Here is a 26,045-nt window from a genome sequence, read left to right on the forward strand (position 1 = left end):
TCAACTCTTCTTTCTTCTTTTATTCACTCATTAAAAAAATATTGAGTACTTACTATGTAACATGTACTGTTCTAGGTACAGGAATATAGCAATTAACAAAGCAACAGAACTCTCTATGGAGCTTATCTGGTGGGGAAGACCAACACAAACACATATAAAAAATACAATACAGATAGTATAAAAGAGTATTAAAAATATAACAGGCGAATTTTAAGAAGGTTAATTTTACTAAGAAACTACCATATACAAAGCAAATTTGGATGGGATTACCATACAAGAGAACTTTGTGAGAACAGAGTTTTGATAAAACTTCTATAAGTCAGAGGTAAAATTGGATGACTAAGTTTAGGTGAGACTCAGCAAGAAAATGATATTCAAAATTTTTGTCGGCCAAAAAAAAAAAAAACACCAGACCATCCAGAAAAAGATTTGCTACCTTTAGTAAAACACTTTAAAAAAAATTTTTTTTTGTCGGAAGTAAATTTAGGTTGGAAATATTTAAAGAACTGCCAAGACTATACAGAACTTTCAAAAACTTCCCGTTTCGTCTTTAACCATTTTGATCACGGTTGATTTAGATGCTTATGGGTCCTGCCCTAGTACTGGTTAAGCTGCCTCATTGCTCTTCTTAGAAAATATCCATACAATTGTGGCCCCTGAAGATCTACCTTGGAATTAATCACAGGCATATTCACTGGCTGGTTGTGAAAGCTCTTTCAACTTTTTCGTGAAGATAGAATCCTCATTTACTTTTCTAATCTGGTACCATTCCTGCCTTAATGATCCACGTGACTCTGGGCAAGTTAATTCACTTCACTGAGCCTATAATATTCTAATATTCCTTACTACTTTATAGAGTTGTAGTGAGGGTCAGTGAGATATTGTAGTACGCAGAATAATGTCCCCCACCCCAAAGATGCCCACGTCTTAAGCCCTGGAACCTACGAATATGTCAGGTTGTGTGTTAAAGGAGAAATCAGGCTGCAGTTGGAATTCAGGTTTGCTAATCAGCTGACCCTCAGACTGGGAGAGGAGCCTGGATTACTCAGGTGAATCCAGTGTAGTCACCAGAGTCTGTATAAGTGGAAGAGGAAGGCAGAAGGGAGAACCAGAGAGTTGGCAGCTTGAGAAGGTCTCAGTCAAGTGTTCCTGGCTTTGAAGATGGAGGCATACAGCCATAAGCCAAGGAGTGTGGGCAGCCTATAGAAGTTAGCAAAGATAAGGAAACTGATTTTCCCCTGTAGCCTCACCAAGGAATGTAGCTGTGGATCCATTTCAGATTTTTGACCTCAGAGACTGTAAGAGAATACACTTGTGTTGGTTTAAGCCAGTGTGTGGTAATTGTTATAGTAGCAATTGGAAACAGTAATATACAAAAGTATTTTGAAATTGGGAGGAAATTATATAAATGTAAGATGTTATCTTTCTAGTATTATATCTGCTTAGTCTCTTCAGCAGACTTGATGGCAGACAACTCGGTCACCAGGAGGTCTCTAGAGCTGTATCAAATTTCCTTGTCAAAAGCAGATTCCTGCCTTTCCTGTTTCGGTGTCTATTTTTGTGATCGCTCTAGCTCTCGTTTAATTTGTGAAGCAGAGTTGATTACCATGCAATAATCAAACCAATGCCAGCCACCTGCCTTTCTAGTTTCTCTTCAATTACTCATGATTCTGATATTCCCAAAGGGATGGTTAAGAAAACTTTTTCCAATAATAGCATTTAAGTCTCAGCAGTTACATCTTGGGGTTGAATCCCTTACTGAGGATAGCTTTGAATAGGGGAACACCTGGACATTCTTAGAAGCTTTAGCTCCTTGATGTTCTTTCCAAGATAATTAAGACTTTCAGATACCCTGGTTAATATTGTTCAAAAATGCTAAAAACTTCCTTAAAAAACGGAAAAGAACAGGCTATAGATAAAAAAAGGCTTTTAAATGACCCTAAAAGTGATATAATATGCTCTGGGGCTGGAATAGGAAAGAGATACTAGAAATCTTAATGATATAAGGTTAGAAAAAAAAATTCCCTTGTTGATTTTGCTCCATCGCAGTGTCAACAACAAATTGGCCCTTGCCATTGGTACTTGCCAACAACAACAAAAAACTTTTTCCAGATTTGTAATACTGTAGCAAGATTATGTATAGATAATTCTTAACTTTGTTTATGAGTTATTCTGTAAAAGCTGTGCAAGGCAATAGGTGAAGTATATCTCCAAATAAGCATATACGCAGATATGTATGTATATCAGTACATGTCAAGTCTTATAGTTTTTTCATCAGTTTGAATAAGAATGTTAATAGATTCTCTTCCATAGGTTACTTTACCTTTAACTTATGAAGGAGAATTAAAATTTCAGGGTTAGGGGGCTTCCCTGGTGGTGCAGTGGTTAAGAATCCGCCTGCCAATGCAGGGGACACAAGTTCAAGCCCTGGTCCAGGAAGATCCCACATGCCGTGGAGCAACTAAGCCTGTGTGCTACAACTACTGAGCCTGTGCTCTAGAGCCTGAGAGCCACAACTACGGAAGCTCGTGTGCCACAACTACTGAAGCCCGTGCGGCTAGAGCCTGTGCTCCGCAACAAGAGAAGCCACCACAATGAGAAGCCCGCGCACCACAACGAAGAGTAGCCCCTGCTCTCAGCAACTAGCGAAAACCCGCGTGCAGCAGCGAAGACCCAATGCAGCCAAAAATTAAATGAATGAATAAATTAAAAAATTTCAGGGTTAGACCATTCTTATTAATCCCAAATTTATAAAATAATCTAGTAATAAAAATTTATAGACCAATCTAGTAATAAAAATTGAGTGTTGCATTAAGGGATAAAACTCACAAATCCATGTTTTTAAGTCCTTAAAAGTTAACATTAATAAAGTTAAATTGACGCATAGTAAGACATAGACTAATATTTTTATAATGGTTCTTAGACCAACACCTAAATAACACCATATTTTCTGCCCTTTTAGCATTAATTAAGACATAACGGGTCTGTTTCTTTTTATTATAATTTGTTATGAATACCTTTATATTTCTTCTTGCTAACTTACCTTTTATTTTAGGAGATGGTTATTTGTGTGCCTGCTGATAATACCCTTATATTATTAGAGCTTCATTTTCAACTTGTACTTAACTTTTTTTCCCAACAAAAACATTGCACATTTGGGAAGGAAGATAGGAGAATACCTCAAGCAGAAATAGGTACACAAAGACACACAGAGGCTTACCAGTTATTGTTTACCCTGGGTGTATAATACTCTATAGGTAAGATGGACCCAGAGCTGAGAAACATATCACCATGTACTTCAACTATATAATTAATTAGGTTCAGAAAAAGGATCTCATTTAATAATAGTATCATAAACATTTCAAATAAGGATCACTGTTTTGGCCAGTACAATTATTAAGTACTAGCCAGTTGTATACTCCCAGCTCATATTTTCGTGGTGTTTGGAAATGAAGAGCAACTCTTATTTTTATCTTTCAAAAGAGAATTCCAATTAAATTCAAATATGACACCGTAAGGCAAAGTGTTGTCTATGGACTAGCGCAAGGCTGTGAATTGTTGCTGTTTTGCTTTAAATACAAAATTGTCAGTAATTTCAGGTCTACTGAATCTAATAATAAAAAAAAGGTGGGGGCTTCCCTGGTGGCACAGTGGTTGAGAGTCCGCCTGCCGATGCAGGGGGCACGGGTTCGTGCCCTGGTTCGGGAGGATCCCACATGCCGCGGAGCGGCTGAGCCCGTGAGCCATGGCCGCTGAGCCTGCGCGTCCGTAGTCTGTGCTCCGCAATGGGAGGGGCCGCAACAGTGAGAGGCCCACGTACCACAAAAAAAAAAAAAAGAAAAAAAAAGTTGGGGCTGTATTTCGTATGTTCTTGGGGTTTCGTTTCATTTTTCTAGTAATTATTTTTAAATTTTATTTTAAAAAGTATTTGTCTATGACTTAATGGAAATTATTTAAAAAGAAAACAAAAAATCCCAAACTGGTCCTATACCACAGGTAGCTTGAGAACCACTGTTAACTGAAGAAACTTGCTTGTTTCTAAAAACTAAAGTATGTCAGTACCATAAAACAATATTTGAAGAATTTATTTATTAATACATGGCCTTTCAAGCCATTAACAATTACTTTAAATTACTAGGACTTAATGTGGTTCCATCTCTTAAGACTGGACCAATCTTAGATCCAAGAGATAAATATATATATTAAAAGGACAGAAAAATTTCAGAGCTCAACTGAATAACCTCTCTACCTCTGCTAGGTATATTCCACCATTCTAATTAATTTGTATATACTTTACTTCAAAATTAGTTTTATACAGAAGATAAAAAGTGAATATAAATGTTCAATAGGATGGGTTAGCTCTAAAGGTTTCAGAGCCTCCCCCTACTCAAAATACAAGAACAAACTACCCTGAACAAATAGAATAAAGAATATGTTCTCTGGTCATTCAATAAGTTGGATGACAAGGCTACCATCCAAGATCCCTTGTAAAGAACCATGGCTATATATCCAAGAGAACTGAAATTAGATACTCAAACAAAGCCTTGTACACAAATGTTTATAGCAGCACTATTCGTAATACTAAAAAGCTGGAAACAATGCAGTTGTATGTCAATGGATAAATGCAGAAACAAAATGTTCTATGTGCATACAGTTTTACTCAGCCATAAAAAGGAATGAAATAATGATACATGATATAATGTGGATGAATCTTGAAAACATCCTAGGTAAAAAGAAGCCAGACACAAAAGGTCACATATTACATGATTCAGTTTATATGAAATACCCAGATTCCATACAAACAAAGCAGACAGGTGGTTGCTAGGGGCTGGGGGGCAGGGGCAGTGTGACAAGTAACTGCTTAACGGGTATGTTGTTTTATTTTGGAGTGATGAAAAATCTTTTGGAAGTAGATAGAAGTAGTGTTTGCACAAGATTGTGAATGCCACCAATTGTTCACTATGAAATGGTTAGTTTTATGTTACCTGAATGTCACCTCAATTAAAAAAAGAACCACTGCTACTGATGTGCAGTTCTCAGTGTTGACTGCTTACCCCTGTTGATTAACCACTCATAAGCTATGCTTTTGCTATTCTCTGAAAATTCCCTTCATCACAAATAGTAAACTTATGCCAGGATTTATAGGTGGGGAAGCCCATTTACCATTGAACATTATGGATAAAATTGGGAGGGAGAACTTACAGAAATGTGTAAATAAATGAATGAATAATAAAGAAAGGAAGAAAATTTTAAAAATTAGTGAAATTAAAAAAAACAACAGTTAAGGAATGGGGAAGAGGAAAGTAAAAGAGAAAAGAAACATTGATGACTGAAGAGGAAATCATTACAAATACAGTATGATTCAAGAAGAAAAAAGATTGTAATTGTCAGTAGTCATGAGGTATCTGTGTATTTAAATCAATTAGAAAGGGAAAAAACAACTATGAAGGAAGAAAAAAGGTTTTGGGACCAGAGAGATATTCTTGGTGTACCTATCCATTTACAAGACTAAAAAACAGACAATTTCCCAACCTCTTATTTTACTGGGACTTAAAGTCTGAATGAATAAGAGATCCAGTTACTCATTTGGGGATCATACTTATTTAAATGCCAACTGACAGCAAACTATTTTTGAAACTCCACTTTGCAATTGTATTCAAAATTAGTTTTAAAAAAAGACTAACTTTATTACATTTATATCACATTTTTAACCCAAAACATTATTCCAGCTGTTTCTAAAATAATGGCAGTTTTTCTAGTATTGTATATAATGGATACATTCAACTAGAATTGATCACTCACAAAACTATACTTACATACTCCTTCACATTTTTTGTTTTCACAGCTTTGTATGAATAATATGCAGGATAAAGCATTCCAAACACCAACCTAAAAGTAAAAAGTACAAGAGGACTAATCAAACATAATAATGCTTTTAACAGCTCATGAAAATTTCACCTAATAGAAAAGTAGCAAGTACATGGAGAACGTATGACAGTGTAAATGTGTATGAAAACTTTGTGTATAAACTAAATCCACTGAGAAAAGCAAACTACACACACACCACATCTCTATCCATTCTAAAGTAACTCTTAAAGCATTCATAAAATGACAATCACTAATAGGACTTAATTTAATGCTCTCTGTTACAATTTTTTCACCAAATTCCATATCCAAGAAGGTGTGTGTGTGTGTCAGATATAGAGATGGAATGACACAGTTTATATGGTTTACAATTGGCATTTTCACATATCATGGAATTTTTTGTCTTCAAATATTAGTCTACAGTATTAATACCTTCATTACATTCCACATTGAGATTCACATAATTTATTTAAACAGTCCCATATTTATAGGCTTTTGGTTAATTTCCAGATTTTTGCTATTGCACATAATACTGTGAAAAACATTTCTATGCACACTGATACACACTTCCTGGTTGCGATATTGCTGCTTCAAAGAGTACACACATTTCTACTTATTACCAAAAATGCCCTCCAGAGAAGTAGTTCCACTTTGCATTCCTATACATTGCCAATCGTGTGTATCATCATTTAAAAAATGTTTGCCAGCTAAATAGGAGAAAAATAATTGCCTTATATGTTCTAATGCGCATTTCTGAGCACCAGTAAGTATGAGTTTTTCTCAAGTGTTCACTGGTTTTTTGATACATGAGTGTATGATACTCTGTTGTCTACTTTTCTTTCTTTAATCTATTTTTAAAAAAGAGTATTTTAGCATAGTTTTATTTTTACAGAAAAGTTGGGAAGATGGTATAGATAATTCCCAATACCCTACACTGAGTTACTTCTATCAATAACATCTTGCATCAGTATGGTACATTTACCATAATTAATAAATCATTATTAATATATTATTAACTAAAGTTCAAACTTTATTCAGATGTCTTTAGTTTTTACCTAGCATCCTTTTTCTGTCCCAGGATCCCATCCAGGGTAACATATTATATTTAGTTGTCTTGCCTCCTTAGGTCCTCTTGGCTGTAAGTTTCTCAGACGTTGCTCGGGAAATGATCTTGATGGTTTTTTTATACCATGTGTTTTTTGTTTTCTTTTAATTAATTAATTAGGTTGCGCTGGGCCTTAGTTACGGCTTGCAGGCTCCTTAGTTGCAGCAGATGGGCTCCTTTTAGTTGGGGCTAGCCGGCTCCTTAGTTGTGGCATGCAAACTTTTATTTGAGGCGTGCGTGTGGGATCTGGTTCCCCGACCAGGGATCGAACCCGGGCCCGCTGCATTGGGAGCACAGAGTCTTAACTGCTGTGCCACCAGGGAAGTCCCTGATGTTGACAGTTTTGAGGAATATGGGCCAACTACGCTGTAGGAAGCTACTCGACTGGCATTTGTCTGATGTTTTTCTCATGATTAGACTGAGGTGTGGGTTTGGGGGAGGAAGATCACAGAGGCTAAGTTCCATCTCATCATATTAAGGGCACATACTATTAGTATCGCTTATCACTGTTGATGTTAACCTTGACCACCAGGCTGAGGTAGTGTGTGTTAGATTTGGTAACTTTAAGCTTACTCCCACCACCTCCATGCTGTAGTCTTTGGAAGAAAGTCACTATGCACAGGGCACGCTTGAGTGGGGAGTTGCCCTCTACCTCCTTGAGAGTGGAGTAGCTATATAAATTATTTGGAATTCTTCTGCACGGGAGATTTGTCTATTCTTCTCCAGTTATTTATTTATTCAATAATGTATTTATGTCAATATGGACTCATAGGTTTATTTTACACTTTGGATATTGATCCAATAATACTTTATTTTGTTGCTCAAAAGCTTTGAACATTGGGACATCTTTCGGTTAGTTCCTGTGTCCCTTTGACATACCTCCATAATTGTGAGGGATTTTTTCTTTCTTTTTTTTTTAGCAATTTGTTACTTTCTGGCACTACACGTAATGCGCCAGGCTCATACTGTGTACTTCCGGTCGCATTCCTAGAATCAGCCACTCCTCCAAGAAGCCTCGGTTCCTTTTATTGGATGATGGTATTTAAGACCCAGATCTGGGTGCTAGGTGTGCTCATTGTTACTACAGTGTTGTTGATTTGAGGCCCTTCTTTGTGTGTTTTGTATGTTAGCCAATATTTTTCTAGGTTATTGTTATCTTTCAATTTTGTTTATGAAGTTTGCTGAAATACATACTGTATTATGTTTGCTAGGGCTGCCATAATGAAATATCACAGACTGGATGGTTTAAACAACAGATATTTATTTTCTCATAGTTCTGGAGGCTGGAAGTCCAAGATCAAGGTGTTGGCAAATTTGGTTTCTTCCTGAGGCCTTCCTCCTTGGATTGCAGACGGTCACATTCTCACTGTGTCCTCATGTGGTCATACCTTGGTCCATGTGTGTGTCCTAATCTCTTCTTCTTGTAAGAACACCAATCACATTGGATTCAGGCCCACCCTAAATACCTCATTTTAATTTAATTGCCTCTTTAAAGATCTTATCTCCAAATACAGTCACATTCTGAGATACTGTGGGTTACGACTTCAACATACAAGTTTTGACTTCAACATACAAGTTTTGCGAGGGGGACATAATTCAGCCCTTAACACATACTGTATATTTAAGAACTTTTACATTAAATAAATGTTTCCATTTATATTAAATAAGCATTCTTACACTGAGAGCAAGTAAATATTTATATCTCTATATAAGAGATAAAGAGAGATTTTTTAGTTTACTTACAGATTACTTGGGGGAGGGGGATGAGCTATAAATCCCTGGTGACTTTCTTATCCTTCACAAAGCTGAACCCTGGGTTTGGGGCTCGTGTAACCAGGTTAGAGGAATACCAAGTCTTCTCCTGTTGCAGGTTTTATCCTCACCACCTGGAAGCCACTTGATAAACATTCTCTGCCTTACCTAACGATGCTACCCTGTGAATGCTATTTCACCAGAAGCCAATACCCAGACTCTGGATATGAGATTTTTAGCTGTGCCACAGAGCCTAGGGCTTTTCAGTTTAACACAGGCACCCCACAAGGCACAGAGGCTTTCCAGCTTAGTGACTTCTAAGAAAGCGATTTACCTTAGGACCTGAGGTGTAAACAAGAATACAACTCTCAGGTCTGCTATGTGTTTATCCTCACTGCAGACCTAAGGTATAATCTCGAAGTTAGCCACCACAGTTATAGTTTACATATTCAAGTTAGCCATTTCCATCCACTTCGTATTTCCCTTGAGAATTTGGACACAATCAACATATTATCTTCCATATTCCCATGCAATCAAGTACCGCTGGATTTAAATTCAACATGAGATTCTCCATCACTCTCAGTGTATGGATCTTTGACGCCTCCTTCCCCTGCTACATCGTCCATCCAATCTGTAGCTCAGTCCTGTTGGTTCTTCCTTGGTGAGCACCCACACATCCATCCTCTTTTATTTTCAAATCACTGGCCAATGATACATTTAGGCTCTTGCCATCTCATCTGACTTACTGAATGGTTTCCCAACACAGTCTCTGGCTCCAGCGTCGGATCAATCTTCCTAATATTGATCTACTCTACTACCTTGCTTAAAGACTTCAGTAGCTGGTCTCTTCACCCCTTTGCCAACAAGCCCATGTAGGGGCTCATAAGAAGTTATTATGAAAACCACTGCCTTATATAAACCATCTGTTTCAACATGGTTTCCTCAATATGCCTCCTGTATGATATTTCTACTTCAGTCCTGCAGTGTGTGCTTTTGCCTGCAATGTCTCCTTCCCTCCTTATCCTCCCTCCACTTCTTCCATTTTTTTTCTTGCTTAATTAATTCACTTTTTTTGCTTCAAGATCCCACCCTCCTCCACAGACTTCTAAATTACTTTTATTGTGAATTGTAGAATTTGTCAGGATTAGTCATTTTGCCTTTAGCATATTCTATTTTATTTTTTTAAATACTTATTTATTTTTGGCTGCGCTGGGTCTTCGTTGCTGCACTCAGGCTTTCTCTAGTTGCAGCGAGTGGGGGCTACTCTTCGCTGTGGTGCATGGGCCTCTCATTGCAGTGGCTTCTCTTGTTGCGGAGCATGGGCTCTAGGTGCATGGGCTTCAGTAGTTGTGGCACGCGGGCTCAGTAGTTGTGGCTCGCAGGCTCCAGAGCACAGGCTCAGTAGTTGTGGCACACGGGCTTAGGTGCTCCACAGCATGAGGGATCTTCCTGGACCAGGGCTCAAACCCATGTCCCCTGCATTGGCAGGCGGACTCTTAACCACTCTGCTACTGGGGAAGTCCCTAGCATACTCTATTTTAGATCATTTGACTTTTTAATGTATATATAACCAACTTCCAAAATAGATAATTTTCTCACGTATAGTAAGGTTTGGTGCTAGTTGATGCGATACATACAGGTGTTTTGCTTTTATTTTTTAACCTCTGTATTGAATAGAAACAGTCAAATGAACAAACACAACGTCCCTAACACCTAACTTTTGTTAAGAGTAGAAAACAATAATGTATTTCATTTGGAACGATGGAAAGATTAAATGTCTTAGTGAATAGTGGGACAATTTTTAAGGACCACCACTGTTAATATTATAATTTATTACGGCTCCAATGTGAATATTACTGGATAATTTATTACTAACATCTGTAATATTTTCTAGGTTATTTTTTGGTTCATTTTCTTTAATATTGGCTTCTGCTGGAGATGTTTGCAACCTGGGAGGTCAGGCATAAAGCCAAAGCATGAGCACACACTGTATAAAATCAAATAAAGTTTATTTTAGAAGGCCACCTACAAGATAAACTTACGGTTTATAAAGGGAGTATTTTCTACAAATAAAACTGACCTATAAATTTGAATATCATTTCAGTTATAGAGGTAGGAAGAAATAGCTACTCATTTACTCTTAGTCTTATTTCTGCCTACAGACGCGAGAACTTTGCCAAAATACTCATAATACCCTTCCCTCCCACTAAGGTAAAGTTGCCTATACGAACACTGGCTGTGTTGAAAAACACTATTTAAAAAAGGAAATAAAATTTATGGGAATGTAGTAGTGAAGACGGTTCTTATATCATTTTTCATATACGGAAAATACTTGAAATACCTATTTTCTGGACAGATGGTACGACACAATCCATCCTTCACCAAAATTGTTTTAGAGAATTATATCATGTTCAAAGGCAAGTCTAAGAAGCAACGAGTAAAAGTGCTTTCAATACTAGAATTAATGTCATTAAAGCATAAAAGTTAAACATCATTTCATAAAAAATTGATTAACGCTTTTTCTGATTAAGATTTTAAAAAGAACTTGTAGAATTTTTGTAAGATGTAGAAAAGTATAAAAAAGACAATAAAAATCACAAGTAGGGGCTTCCCTGGTGGCGCAGTGGTTGGGAGTCCGCCTGCCGATGCAGGGGACACAGGTTCATGCCCCGGTCTGGGAGGATCCCACATGCCACGGAGCAGCTGGGCCCGTGAGCCATGGCCGCTGGGCCTGCGCGTCTGGAGCCTGTGCCCTGCAGCGGCAGAGGGCACAACAGTGAGAGGCCCGCGTACCGCAAAAAAAAAAAAAAAAAAATCACAAGTAATTCCATTATTGGATAAACCATCTTTCTTTTTGGTAAAGATTATTCCAAATATATGTTTATGTATATTTGTTATAATTTTTATCAAACGTTTCACAAGTCTGATATCACTCAAATTCTTTGAAAACCTTAAAAATGCATCAATAATAGTTAAATAACAACACTGATCAAGAATTAATTTACATTTAAACAAATTACAAAGCACTAATTCCAAGGATTTAAACTTCCTTTTTTATCTATTATTCTTGTCATTCTTTTAAAAAACATTATGAAAAATGAAGTTATACACAAATAGTATAGTATTAATAAAATAAATCCCCCTATCCCTATCACCTAGTTTTAAGAATCTTTAACAGTGATCCAGTCTTAACATTTTGGTATTATCTTTTCAAGTTTTTTCTATAATCATTTAAAAACATTTTAAGACATAACATTTTAAAGACTATTTTAAAAACATGTTCTAATAAATATGTTATAAAATACTAAAAACAATCAATTGACATCTGAGAGCATATAGATTTTTGTCCTGCCCTTCCACTAAATGTTAGATTATGAACATTTTCTTATATCTTTAAATATTCTTTAAGAACATCATTTAACAACTATATAGTATAATATTCCTTCATATGAATGAAAATCATACGTTCCTGTATGTGTACTATTTTAATTAATGCTATGATGAACAATCTTTCTCTGATTACTAATAACAGAAATTATTTATCAACATTTTATACTAAGCAGGATGTTAAGCACTTTCTGTATATGACTTCATTTAATTCTCACAATAACACCTAGAGATACGTGCTATTTTCATACCTATTTTACCGATGAAAAGACTGAGCCTTGGGGCTTCTCTGGTGGCGCAGTGGTTAGGAGTCTGCCTGCCAACACTGGGGACACAGGTTCGGGCCCTGGTCCGGGAGGATCCCACATGCCGCGGAGCAACTGGGCCCATGCACCACAACTGCTGAGCCTGCGCTCTGGAGCCCGCAAGCCACAACTACTGAGCCCGTGTGACACAACTACTGAAGCCCGCGCGCCTGGAGCCGGTGCTCCACAGCGGGAGGGGCCACCGCGATGAGAGGCCCGCGCACCACACCGCAGCGAAGAGTGGCCCCCACTCGCCGCAACTAGAGAGGGCCCACGCGCAGTAGCGAAGACCCAATGCAGGCAAAAATAAATAAATAAAAATTAAATAAATACATTAAAAAAAAACAAAAAAACGACGGAGCCTTACAGAAGTTAAGAAATTAATCCGGGGTCCATAACAGCTTATTGGCTAGATTCAAAGCCGGGCACTCTCACTCCAAGATCCACCCTTAAAAATCACTATTTCCCAATGACATTATCCTAGAAGGGGAATAGCTAAGTCAAACGGGCTGAGATTTTGAAGATCTTTGATACATATTGCCAAACTGCTCTTCAGGAAAGTAACATCATCTTATATTCTTACAAGGAATGTATGAAATACCCATTTAAGGACTATTTTCTTTAATAAGGTAAAAAAAAAGTCAAACAGGTGAAATAGAGTAGGAGAGTCAGTAGGCATTTTGTCCAACAGATGAACTGTGTTTTTAAGGTAATATGTGGATTAGAACAATCATGCAGTGTATAAATTGCTATGAAAAGAGAAAAACATCCCAAAATATTATAGTTAATGATATTAACATTTAATTTCAGAATTATTTTAATTCCCCCTAAATTGTCTTTAGATTACAAGTTCCTGCTCTAATAATAGAAAAGAATTTACATTGTAGTTTGTTAAAAGGAAGCGTTACAAACAGCTTATTGCTGATAATCAACTATATAATGCTAATACGTAACGTGACCATGCTCATTGGCACCTGGTGTTACTCATTCAGCAAATTCTCCTCATTCCACTGCATTCAGAATCATGCTCCCAAACAAAAAAAAATTATGGTGTTCTATTACATTAAAGGACAAACTCAATGAGACGAGAGATTAACTAAAATGGGATAACTAATATTAAAGAAACAAAGCATAGGATGAAAAGTCAGAATGATGAAAGACAGATGTACCAGACTCGTTAGGATTAGTCACAATGAACATAGATACCATGTACACTCTCAAAGAGCAACGTAAAATACAATACTCTCCAGGCCCTCATCAAAGAGTAAAAACAAACTCAACCTGTCTGTAATCCAGTTTACACTAAAGACCAAGACCAGTGAAATGTACATAAAATAGCCTGGCGTAAGGATGGCAAACATGAAGAGGTCTCTCTGCTACTCATTTCTGTGACCAAGAGAGAAATTGCTAGTCATTCACTGCAATCTTTTCTGCTGACCCTGGTCTCTGAATCCTTGTCAACACAGCACCAACATAAGCTCACAACAAAGGACGGAAGCTAAGTGGACTTATTTGCCTATTTTTTTTTTTTTTGCCATCCTTGTTCTAAATCTTTATTTCTGTAGGCGGTGTCACTCTAAATTTGGATCAAGCTCGACTACCAGATTATATTCCTAAACATGATACCTATCTTCTTTGGGGGAAAATTCACTTTAACTGAGTTGTTTTTTAATATTACATTCTTGTTTTTACTTGAAGTATATTATAAGAAACTGCCATGTGAAACCCATGGCTATAAATACTAGGGGAATAGTATTAAGGGCATTGTTTATTATATTGATATCCCTATATATGAAATTTCATGTGTGAGATTTACTTTGGAATTCAGTACAATGCAATGCTTAGCTTTCTTTGAGAAAATGATGCCCTTCCTTCTGAAGAGAATTATATTATTCCTTTCCCCCTGCCCCCACTAATTGCCAGGAAGCTCACAGGCAAAATCTGTTGTTCAATATGATGGGCCTTAAGTTTGGCATATTTATATAGTACTTGTATTCACCAGATTTTTATTTTATATTTTGATTGCTATTTTTCCTAGTCTTAATTCTCTTATTTTTCTTTACATTCTAACATATACATTTGGAAAATGATTTCTCACATAATTTGAAAGAACATAACAGAGCATAAACAAATAGTTAAAATGCACTGGGCACTGCGATTAAGCACAGAATTCAGCTCTATGGTGCCAGAGAACCAAGAAACGCATTTTTTAGTGTAGGTAGCTGTGACTGAGACCCACTGTTGGTTCCCCAGCTTAGCCACACATGAAAATATTTTGGAGAGCTTCTTTTTAAATACTATTTTTGTTGTTGTTGCTTAAAACTTTTAACATAGGTAATCTAAAAAATAAAGTAGAAAATGCAAAGTAAAAGTCTTCTCTCATTTTGAAACAGTCTATTTCCCCACAGAAGCATGGGAACAATTTCTTGGATATCTTACAATCAACTAATTTAAATATATAAAACACATTAATAGCAAAACAGTAAATACTCAAACTCCTCATTTCCTAATTATTTTATTCCTAACTACTTTGACTACATTTTGCTATGCTCTTGAAGTTATTTACACACTATCTGTATGGTGGAAATACTAAGTATTCTGTGTGTGTCTCCTCCCAGCTCCACATTTGGTGACATCACACTGGTAGCTTGAAATAGGCTATTATTGTAGGGAGTATTTACATCATGGAAATTAGCAAATGATATGAATCAGTCCCTTTGCCCCAGTTATTAAGCATTCCCAGCACACCACTGCCTATATGTGTTTTAGCCAAGGGAAACTATAGTATGTTTCTATTAGGAGAACAATGAAATACTATATGTAGAAAGAATTCACAGAATTTAGTGAAATCAAAAAGGCCGGCTATTCTGGCAATCAAGTTTATAAAAGGCTTCATGCAAGATGAAGAGAAAGAGGGCAAACGGTTTTTTGCCCTTTATCATAGTTCAATTCTGTTTGAAGATTAGGTCTCTAATATTAACACAGACTCTGGTGAATTTTTAAAATAAAAGCAGAATCTTAAATATTAGGGAATCGGACTTCCCTGGTGGTGCAGTTGTTAAGAATCCATCTGCCAATGCAAGGGACACGGGTTCGAGCCCTGGTCCGGGAAGAGCCTACATCCTGGGGAGCAACTAACCCCATGCGCCACAACTACTGAGCCTGAGCTCTAGAGCCTGCGAGCCACAACTACTGAGCCCGCATGCCACAACTACTGAAGACTGCACGTCTAGAGCCCGTGCTACACAACAGGAAAAGCCACCACAATGAGAAGCCCACACACCTCAACGAAGAGTAGCCCCTGCTCTCTGCAACTAGAGAAAGCCTGCGTGCAGCAACGAAGACCCAACGCAGCCAAAAATAAATAAATAAAATATTAGGGAATCCTGGAAATCCTATGGTATAACAGTAGTTTTCTGAATTTTTTCAAAGCAGTATTCTCCCCCCAGAGGAAATCTTTCTTAGGATCATCAAAAAATAAGAAATGAATGCAAATAAATAAGAGACAAATGCAATTAAGTTGTCCTTAGAGAATTTAGCTTCCATGATTGTAGAATCCTCTGAGGAATCCTAAACCCTTGAGAACTACTTGAAAAGCATCCTCTATAAATGGTTTAGAAGCTTGCAAATCTGTCTGTATATAGAAATCAACTGGGAATGAGAATCTTTGGAAGTGGGGTCCAAGAATTTGAATTTCTGAATTCTGCATCTTCAACAAACTAAGGTGTGACAACATTAGGTTACTTTAGTCTTGGATTAAAACTGATTATGATTAAGCAAATGTTGTCCGTATGCTAAGCTCTAACTGTATTTTTAGAAGTAATGTGACTATAGGTTATCTTGACTTTTGTCAAACTCTGTCTTTACTTAAATTCTAAAATAAATGTAAGAGATCATAAGGGAAAACAGATGTACAGAGTAAAGTGGCAAAAATTAATAAATCTTTGAAAATAATAAATTTGTGCCTGTTTAAGGCTAAATGATTACAACTGGTACAAGGTCTGGTGATAACCCATGTATCTGTGTATATTCTTTCTAAATGAATCATTATGCCACTGTTTCAGCAGCCATCATGTAGCAAAAGTTCATACATGATTACTGAAAATAATATGTAACTTTTGTCTTATACGATTTCAAGAAAAGATCTGTTGTTAAGAATCTCTACTAGTAGAGAATTCCCATTTAGTAAAACAAGTTAGGTGGCTTTAAAGAAAAGTATGAAAATTACAATCACGAGGAAAAAGTCAAACCCATGAGGAAAAACCCAAATTCTGAATTCTTTAACCAGTGATACAGGTTTAAAACTGCCAAGGAGAGAAAAGCACAGTAAAAAATTCCTTTGAAAGATTTTATACATGTTTTAATTATAGTCATCATGAGCTATAAAGCTTGGAATTTTCATGTTGTCAGAGCTAAACTTCTAATTTTACTTCAGAGCTTCTAATTTCTACTCTAAAAGGAAAGCTAAAGATAAAACTAAGGGGAAATAAATCAATTCACAGTAAATCAGACTAGTATTTCATCATCCTCTTACTCTTTCCCCTAGCCACCACCTCACCCCCCAACCACCAGGGCCTACTATGTGGTAGGCCCAGACCAAAGAAAAATGTTTAAAAATAATGTTCAACTCGGGGCTTCCCTGGTGGCGCAGTGGTTGAGAATCTGCCTGCTAATGCAGGGGACACGGGTTCGAGCCCTAGTCTGGGAGGATCCCACATGCCGCGGAGCAACTAGGCCCGTGAGCCACAACTACTGAGCCTGCGCGTCTGGAGCCTGTGATCCGCAACAAGAGAGGCCGTGATAGTGAGAGGCCCGTGCATCGCGATGAAGAGTGGCCCCCGCTTGCCACAACTAGAGATAGCCCTCGCACAGAAACGAAGACCCAACACAGCAAAAATAAATAAACAAATTAATAAACACCTACCCCCAACATCTAAAAAAAAAAAATAATAATAATGCTCAACTCAATACAGAATATGCTATAGAACTACCAACTTTTGAGGCCTTCAAGGAACTAGGCATCCTGTGGACAGGGTTCTACAGAATGCCATACATGACTAAAAGAAGACAAAGGTCCCCAAAATCTACAGCATTCCCCAGTTTACCAGGTGTAATTTTTCCATTCTGATTGTCACTACAAATAAGAAATTCATATGTGGGGTAGATATTATTGCTCTATCTCTACAGATAAGGCTCAGAGACTAACAATCTTATGAATTAAGCACCCACTAGTGTCGAAGGCAAAACAAAATAAACATAGAACTTCTAATTTCAAAACCTGTGCTCTTTGCTCTATACCAAAAACACTTTGTAATTTATACAACGTGTAACTCATAGCAAACATCTGCAATGTTAGTAGTTGAATGAAGTCAACATTCAGAAGTTATCTAAGTAACTGTGAACTGTGACCCATCATATATTAAAAAAAGATATCTGAGACCCATTTTCTAAAATTTTTTAAATTGAAGTATAGTTGATTTATAGTGTGTTAGTTTCTGGTGTACAGCAAAGTAATTCAATTTTTTAATATACATACATTATATATATATATTTTTTCCATATTCTTTTCAATTATGGTTTATTACAGGATACTGAATATAGTTCCCTGTGCTATATAGTAGGACCTTGTTTATCTACTTTATATACAGTAGTTTGTATTTGCTAATCCCAAACTCCTAATTTATCTCCCTGCCCCAATTCCTTTGGTAACCATAGATTTGTTTTCTATGTCTGTGAGTCTGTTTCTGTTTTGTAAGTAAGTTCATTTGTGTCATATTTTAGATTCCACATATGTGATAACATATTTGTCTTTCTCTGTCTGATTTACTACACTCAGTATGATAATCTGTAGGTTCATCCACACTGCTGCAAATGGCATTATGTCATTCTTTTTTATGGCTGAGTAGTATTCCATTGCACATATGTACCATATCTTTATCCATTCCTCTGTCCATGGACAGGTAGGTTTGCTTCCATGTCTTGACTATTGTAAATACTGCTGCCATGAACAAAGGGGTGCATGTATCTTTTTGAATTATAGGTTTGTCTGGATATATGCCCAGGAGTAAGATTGCTGGATCATATGGTAATTCTATTTTTAGTTTTCTAAGGAAACTCCACACTGTTCTCCATAGTGACTGCACCAATTTACATTCCCACCCACAGTGTAGGAGGGTTCCCTTTTCTCCACACTCTCTCCAGCATTTATTATTTGTAGACATTTTAATGATGGCCATTCTGACCAGTGTGAGGTAATACCTCATTGTAGTTCTGATTTGCACTTCTCTAATAGCGATGTTGAGCATCTTTTCATGTGCTGTTGGGCATCTGTATGCCTTCTTTGGAGAAATATGAGACCCATTTTTTGATTGTGTACAAAGTCTACATAGAGGAGTATTGACATGTTTAATCAACATTCACATGCTCTCCATTCCTATCAAACTGGTTAGGTGGCTATACTTGGCGTGATTACGAATTACTCATATCATCGGACCAACCCCTGACCCCTGAACGACTCTTAACTCAGAGGAACTGTTTTCTTTATTTAGCCCCTTAAGCACAGGATCTGTTAAAACCCAAACTCAGCTTTAGCCCCATCGACATTAAAGATAAGGAGAGTTCAGTTGTAATCTAAAGTTTAAAAAAGGTGCTGGTGAAGAAATATCACATACAAACCACTTCTGAATATGTTGAGAAAACTTCCTCTCTTAAAGTTCATGCCTCTATACAAACAAGTAGGAGATGAGTAAGAAAAGCCATAAATATGGGTTCTAGCCTGATCTCGAAGTGAAATTCCCTGAATTGAACTCAGATCTAAAATTTCTGCCAAGTCCTCCCACTGGGCATTCATATTTACTGTGCAGTCCATACTACGATCCTCTGTAGTCCGCTCACAAATGAGCATAACAACTCTATTGGGCTCCAACCAATCTAAAGTGAATTTAATATTTTGCTTTCAAATAATCTGTTAATTTCTCTCCAATATACAGAAACAGATATCACTGATGGCATACTTTGTGCCAGGCACTGTATATTCTAGCTCTAAGGATACAACACTGAACTCCCCATTGTTTTATTTGTTTATTTATTTATTTGGTTGCACTGGGTGTTAGTTGCAGCAGGTAGGCTCCTTAGTTACAGCTCGCGGGCTCCTTAGTTGTGGCATGTGAACTCTTAGTTGCGGCATCCGTGCGGGATCTAGTTTCCTGACCACAGATAAAACCTGGGCCGCCACATTGGGAGTGTGGAGACTTATCCACTTCACCACCAGGGAGTCCCCCCCCACCCCATTGCTTTTAATTGTAACTAAATTTGTGATGATCTGGAAATCAAAGCAGTTTATTTTCATATTTCTTAAACCACTTCCTTCATTTCATTTGTTCACATCTTTCTAATACTTCTATTATCTCCAACTAAGTAACTTTTCCTCATGCCACTCCTAGAGCTAGAATAATCTTCCTCTTTACTGTTGAGAACGCTCCCTCTTTTCATAGGCACTCTGCATGTTACTCTTTGATTAATGAGGTTTGGTCTTCTTATTTTGTAGAGCAAATAATCAATAACAGAAATTACAAAACTAACAACCAGAACATAAAAATAAAGCATTGTAAAAGCATTTAAAGATATTCTCTGTTGTCTTGAGGCGGTCAGCTGATCAGAGAATGTCTAAGTAGTTTCTTTGTACAAGAAAACCAGAGATGAGGGAACTTTATGCTGTCTTGGGCAACTCATTAACAGAAAAAGAAAGCAAACATGTGCCACAAGAACTATACCACCATCTGATTTAATTCTGACATCAGTAATTACAGCAGGGAAACAGCACGCTGACTGTTTGGCACTAGCAAGCTCTTGGGCTCTTAGGAAACATCACTCATTGTTGCAGAAATGCAGTTCTGGATGATCCTACTCCCACTCCTGAGAAGTGATACAGAATCCACCAATTCTGAAGCTGTGGCTTTTTGCTCCATAAAAAAAAAGATACAGGGCTTCCCTGGTGGCGCAGTGGTTGAGAGTCCGCCTGCCGATGCAGGGGACACGGGTTCGTGCCCCGGTCCGGGAGGATCCCACATGCTGCGGAGCGACTGGGCCCGTGGGCCATGGCCGCTGAGCCTGCGCGTCCGGAGCCTGTGTTCCGCAACGGGAGAGGCCGCAACAGTGAGAGGCCTACATACCGCAAAAAAAAAAAAAATCTTACAATACTATGGTACGTTTGCACCATTAATGAACCATTAACAATACATTAGAATTAATTAAAGTCCCTATTTTATTCAGATTTGCTTAGTTTTTACATGTATCTATTCTAGGATACCATCTGGGATTCCACTTCATTTGTGACATGACATTTAATCACCATATCTCCCCAAGCTCCTCAAAAAGTTTCTCAAACTTTATTTTTGATGACTTGATAGTTTTGAAGATTACTGGTCAAGTATTTTTTATAATGTCCCTCAATTTGTATTTGTCTTATGTTTTTGTCAGGGTTAGATTAGGGTAAGGGTTTTTGGGAGGAATATCACAAAGACGATGTATCATTTTCATGACATATCAAGGGTACATACGACATACCCTTATCACTGATAACTTATCACTGATGATGTTAACTTTACTTGGCTGTAGTAGTAGTTATCAGGTAAAGTTACTAAACAGTCCCCACCAAAACACTGTCCTGCTTCCCATACCACACCTCTTGGAAGGAAGTGACTATATACAGCCTCTGCTTAAGGAGTGGCAAGTTATATGCTCCACCTCCATGAGGGCAGAGTATTTGCATAAATTACTTGCAATTCTTCTGCATGGGAGATTTTTCTCTTCTCTTCCATTCATTGATTTATTAAATCATTATATCATTATGGACTCATGGATATTATACATTTTGGGTTCTAACACAAGAGAACTTTATTTTGTTGCTCAAATTGTTCTAGATTTGGTCATTGGGATCTCTTTCAGTTGGCTCTTGGGTCCCTTTGATATAACCCCATCATTGTTTTTATTTGTATGTTTTTCCAGCACTTTGTTATATTGTGGCACTAAAAGATGGACCAGGCTCATACTGTATACTTCTTGTCCCATTCCTAAAGTCAGCTATTTCCCCAAGGAGCGCTGGTATCTTTTACTGGAGAATGTATTTGAAACCAAGATATAGGTGTTAGGTGTGCTCATTACTATTGGAGTATTGTTGATTCCAGGCCTTTTTTTGGTCTATTTTGTATCTTAACTAATAGCAATTTTGTTTATGAATTCTGCTAATATGAATATGTTGTATATTTGTACACCTTGATATTAAATGTTTGCACTTATATTAGATAAACCTTATGCTGAGAGCAAGTAAATATTTGTATCTCTATCTTTTGTAAAGATTTTATCTTTTTTTAAAAATTTATTTATTTATGTATTTATTTTTGGCTGCATTGGGTCTTCGTTGCTGCGTGCAGGCTTTCTCTAGTTGCGGAGAGCAGGGCTACTCTTCGTTGTGGTGCACGGGCCTCTCATTGCAGGGGCTTCTCTTGTTGCAGAGCACAGGCTCTAGGTGTGTGGGCTTCAGTAGTTGTGGCACGTGGGCTCAGTAGTTGTGGCTCACAGGCTCTAGAGCGCAGGCTCAGTAGTTGTGGCACATGGGATCCTCCCGGACCAGGGCTTGAACCCGTGTCCCCTGCATTGGCAGGCGGATTCCTAACCACTGCACCACCAGGGAAGTCCTACTCTCTATATTTTTAATGCATTTATAGTCTGTTTTATTTGAGGGGGGGATGGGCTGTAAATCCCTGATGACTTTCTTATCTTCTACAAAGCTGAACCCTGGGTTTGGGCCTCATGTCATCAGGTCAGAGGAATACCAAGTCTTCTCCTGCTGGGGATTTTATCCTCACCAACTGAAAGCCACATCATTAAGTCTCTGCCTTAACGATACTACTCTGTGAATGCTATTTCACCAGAAGCCAATACCCAAACTCTGGATATAAGATTTTTAGCTGTGCCACAGAGCCTAGGGCTTTTCAAGTTAACACATGTACCCCTCAAGGCACAGAGGCTTTCCAGCTTAGTGATTTCTAAGAAAGCAATTAACCTTAGGAACTGAGCTATAAACAAGAATACAACTCTCAGGTCTACTATGTGTTCATCCTCACTGCCAATTTAAGGTATAATACTAAAGTTAGCCACCACAGTTATAGTTTACATATTCAAGTTAGTCATTTCAATCTACTTTGTATTTCCCTTGAGAATTTGGACACAATCAACATTATTATTTTCCATATTCCAATATAATCTAGTACCGCTGGATTTAAATTCAATATGAGATTCTTTTTTTAATGCTTTAAAAATGCCTGTTTTGTTCATAAATTATAATTATGATGAGTATCTTTTGTAAAACTGAAGACCTTACAGGACATTTTGCACTAAGTTGCCATGAAGAAGTCCTGTTATGTTGCCAGTCTGAAGTGGTTCAGCTCACTTGGTCTGTCCATGGGTGGCAGCAAGTTAGTATTTCTTTTCTTTCGTTTTTAAAAAAATGCTTAATTCTTCCCCTTTATTTCTATTTTTAATTGATGTATAAATGACATATAACATTATATTAGTTTCAAATGTATTGATACAACATGATTTGATATTTGTATATACTGCAAAATGATCACCACAGTAAGTCTAGTTAACATCTGTCACCATACATAGTTAGAAAAATTTTCTGTGATAACTTTTAAGACCTACTTTTTTTTTTTTTTTTTTTGTACGCGGGTCTCTCACTGTTGTGGCCTCTCCCGTTGCAGAGCACGGGCTCCAGACGTGCAGGCTCAGCGGCCATGGCTCACGGGCCCAGTCGCTCCGCGGCATGTGGGATCTTCCTGGACCAGGGCACGAACCCACGTCCCCTGCATCGGCAGGCGGACTCTCAACCACTGCGCCAACAGGGAAGCCCTTAAGACCTACTTTTAAGACCTACTCTCTTAACAGTTTTCAAATATGCAGCACAGTGTTATATAACTATGTCACCATGCTGTGTATTACATCCTATGACTTACTTATAATTGTAAGTTTTATACCTTCCAATCCCTTTACCCATCTCTATCACTGTATTGATCTTTGACGCCTCCTCCCCCTGCTACAACATGCATCCATCTGTAACCCAGTCCTGCTGGCTTTTCCTTGGTGAGCATCCACACATTCATCCTCCTCTTTTATTTTCAAACCAGTGGCTGATGACACATTTAGGTTCATGCCATCTCAATCGATTTACTGAACAGTTTCCCAACAGAGCCTCTGGCTCCACTGTCAGGTCAGTCTTCCTAATACACCTGCTGTACTACCTTGCTTAAAGACTTCAAGGTCTCTTCGCCCTCTTACCAACCAGCCTATGTAGGGGCTCATCAGAGTGTAATTTGGAAACCACTGCCTTATATAAACCATCTGTTCCAACATGGTTTCCTCAATATGCCTCTTGTACTTCTACTTGTCTTGGAGTGTGTGCTTCTTGCAATGCCTCCCTCCCTCGTCTTTCTTCTTTTCCACATGGATCATTTAGCTTCCTCTCCTTGCTTATGGGTAACTGCCATTCCAACAGTGAGAAACATTTACTTAGTTGTTCGATTCTAGTATACATGTATAGTGATTTCAGAACTGTTAACCCATACCTTCATGGGATACAACTTTATCAAGTAGAGTACAGAGCTATATACAGTTATTTTTTACTTCAGTCATACAGCTCCCAGTAATTCCCAAAGTTACTTAAATAGGCCCCCTTTTTCCTATACTCCCTTCAACAAGGTTGTTTAATATGTTTGTAATATAGTTAAGATTGTGCTGTCACGTTCTGCATCCCATCCTGTAACCCTCAACCTCGTAAATGCTTTTTAAAAATTTGCATATATTAAGATATATTTGCATATAAAATATAAATAAATAAAATATGTTATATAAAATAAAATTTTATATAAATAATTAAATATAAAAAAATTTTATATAAATAAGTAAATTAAAAATAATTTATATAAAATAAAATTTTATATAAAATAAAATATAAAAATTTATATAAAATATAAATAAAAAATAAATAAATAAAAATAAAATATATTTGCATATATTTATTGCATAAATAAAAATTTGCATATATTAAGATTCACTCTTGGGGTTCCCTGGTGGGGCAGTGGTTAAGAATCCGCCTGCCAATGCAGGGGACAGGGGTTCGAGCCCTGGTCCGGGAAGATCCCACATGCCACGGAGCAACAAAGCCTGTGTGCCACGACTACTGAGCCCGTGTGCCACAACTACTGAATCCCACGCACCTAAAGCCCGTGCTCTGCAACAAGAGAAGCCACCGCAATGAGAAGCCTGCACACCGCAATGAAGACCCAATGCAGCCAAAAATAAATAAATATAAATAAATAAATAAAAAATTTCACTCTTGGTGCTGTAAAATTGTATGGGTTTTGACAAGTGCATAATGTCATATATCCACCATCATAGAATCATACAGATACTGCCCTATAAAAAACCCTTGCGATTTACCTATCTAACACCTCCAACCCCTCGCAACCACTGCTGTTTAAAACTCTCTATAGTTTTCCCTTTTTCAGAATGTCATACAAATGGAATTATGTAGTATTTAGTTTTTCAGACTTGCCTCTTTCATTTAGTAATATGCATTTAAGTTTCATCCATGTCTTTGTGTGGCCTGATAGCTCATTCCTTTTAATCACTGTACAGTGTTTGTACGGATGTACCAGTTTGTTTACCCTAGTAAAGGACATCTTGGTTGCTTCCAGCACTTGGTCTGATATGAACGTTCTATGAACATTTGCATGTAGGTTTTTGTGTGGACTTCAGTTTTCAATTCAGTTGCATAAATATATAGAAGCACGATTGCTAGATCTTATGGTAAGACTATGTTCAGGTTTGCAATAGTCAAACTGCCTTCCAAAGTGGCTGTACCATTTTGCATTCCCATCAGCAGTTCTTGCTGTTTTGTATCCTCTCCAGCAAATGATATTGTCAGGTTTTGATTTTAGATATTTAAAGGTACCAATAGGTGCGTAGTGGTATCTCACTGTTTTAATCTGCATTTCCTAATAATGACATGTGGGATGTAGTGCATCTTTCCATATGTGCATCTGCCATCTATATATTCTCCTGGGGTGGTATCTGTTCAGTTCTTCTGCCCATTTATTTGGGTTGTTATTGTTGAGTTTTAAGAGTTCCTTGCATATATTTTTCTCTTAGTCTGTGAGTTGTCTTTTCATTCTTTTAACAGCATTCTTCACAGAGCAGAAGATTTTTAGTCCAATTTATGAATTTTTTTTTCTTTCATGGACCATGCTTTTGGCATTGTACCTAAAAATTCATCACCAAATCCAAGGTCATCTAAAGTTTCTCATATATATATATATATATATATATATATATATATATATATATATATATATTTTAGGAGTTTTGTATTTTGGTCTTTGATCCATTTTAAGGTCATTTTGGTGAAAAATGTAGTCTTCGTTTAGCTTTTTTTTTTGCACAAGGACATCTAATTGTTTAGTACCATTTGGTGAAGCAACTTACTTTTAAAAGGTTCAGGAAAGTCAAGGGTAAAAAAAAGCTGTTGTTATTGCAGTACGTGCATATGTGTATACAGAGAGAGAGAGAGAGAG

The 26,045-nt window shown here is 37.3% G+C and overlaps 1 protein-coding gene across 3 annotated transcripts in view; it reads right to left on the reverse strand.

The window, feature by feature from the left end:
- Nucleotides 1-26,045, reverse strand: part of REEP3 (receptor accessory protein 3) — a 99,263-nt gene that overhangs the window by 46,768 nt on the left and 26,450 nt on the right. For 2 of the 3 annotated variants that reach the window (XM_067710833.1, XM_067710834.1), the window contains exon 2: nt 5,817-5,889. The exons of the other annotated variant lie outside the window; for it this stretch is intronic. In XM_067710833.1, coding sequence (XP_067566934.1) covers nt 5,817-5,889 — 73 coding nt within the window. The remainder of the gene's footprint in view (nt 1-5,816; nt 5,890-26,045) is intronic. 3 annotated transcript variants of the gene reach the window in all.

The sequence above is a fragment of the Pseudorca crassidens genome, chromosome 16, assembly GCF_039906515.1.
Source record: "Pseudorca crassidens isolate mPseCra1 chromosome 16, mPseCra1.hap1, whole genome shotgun sequence".
Lineage (NCBI taxonomy): Eukaryota > Metazoa > Chordata > Mammalia > Artiodactyla > Delphinidae > Pseudorca > Pseudorca crassidens.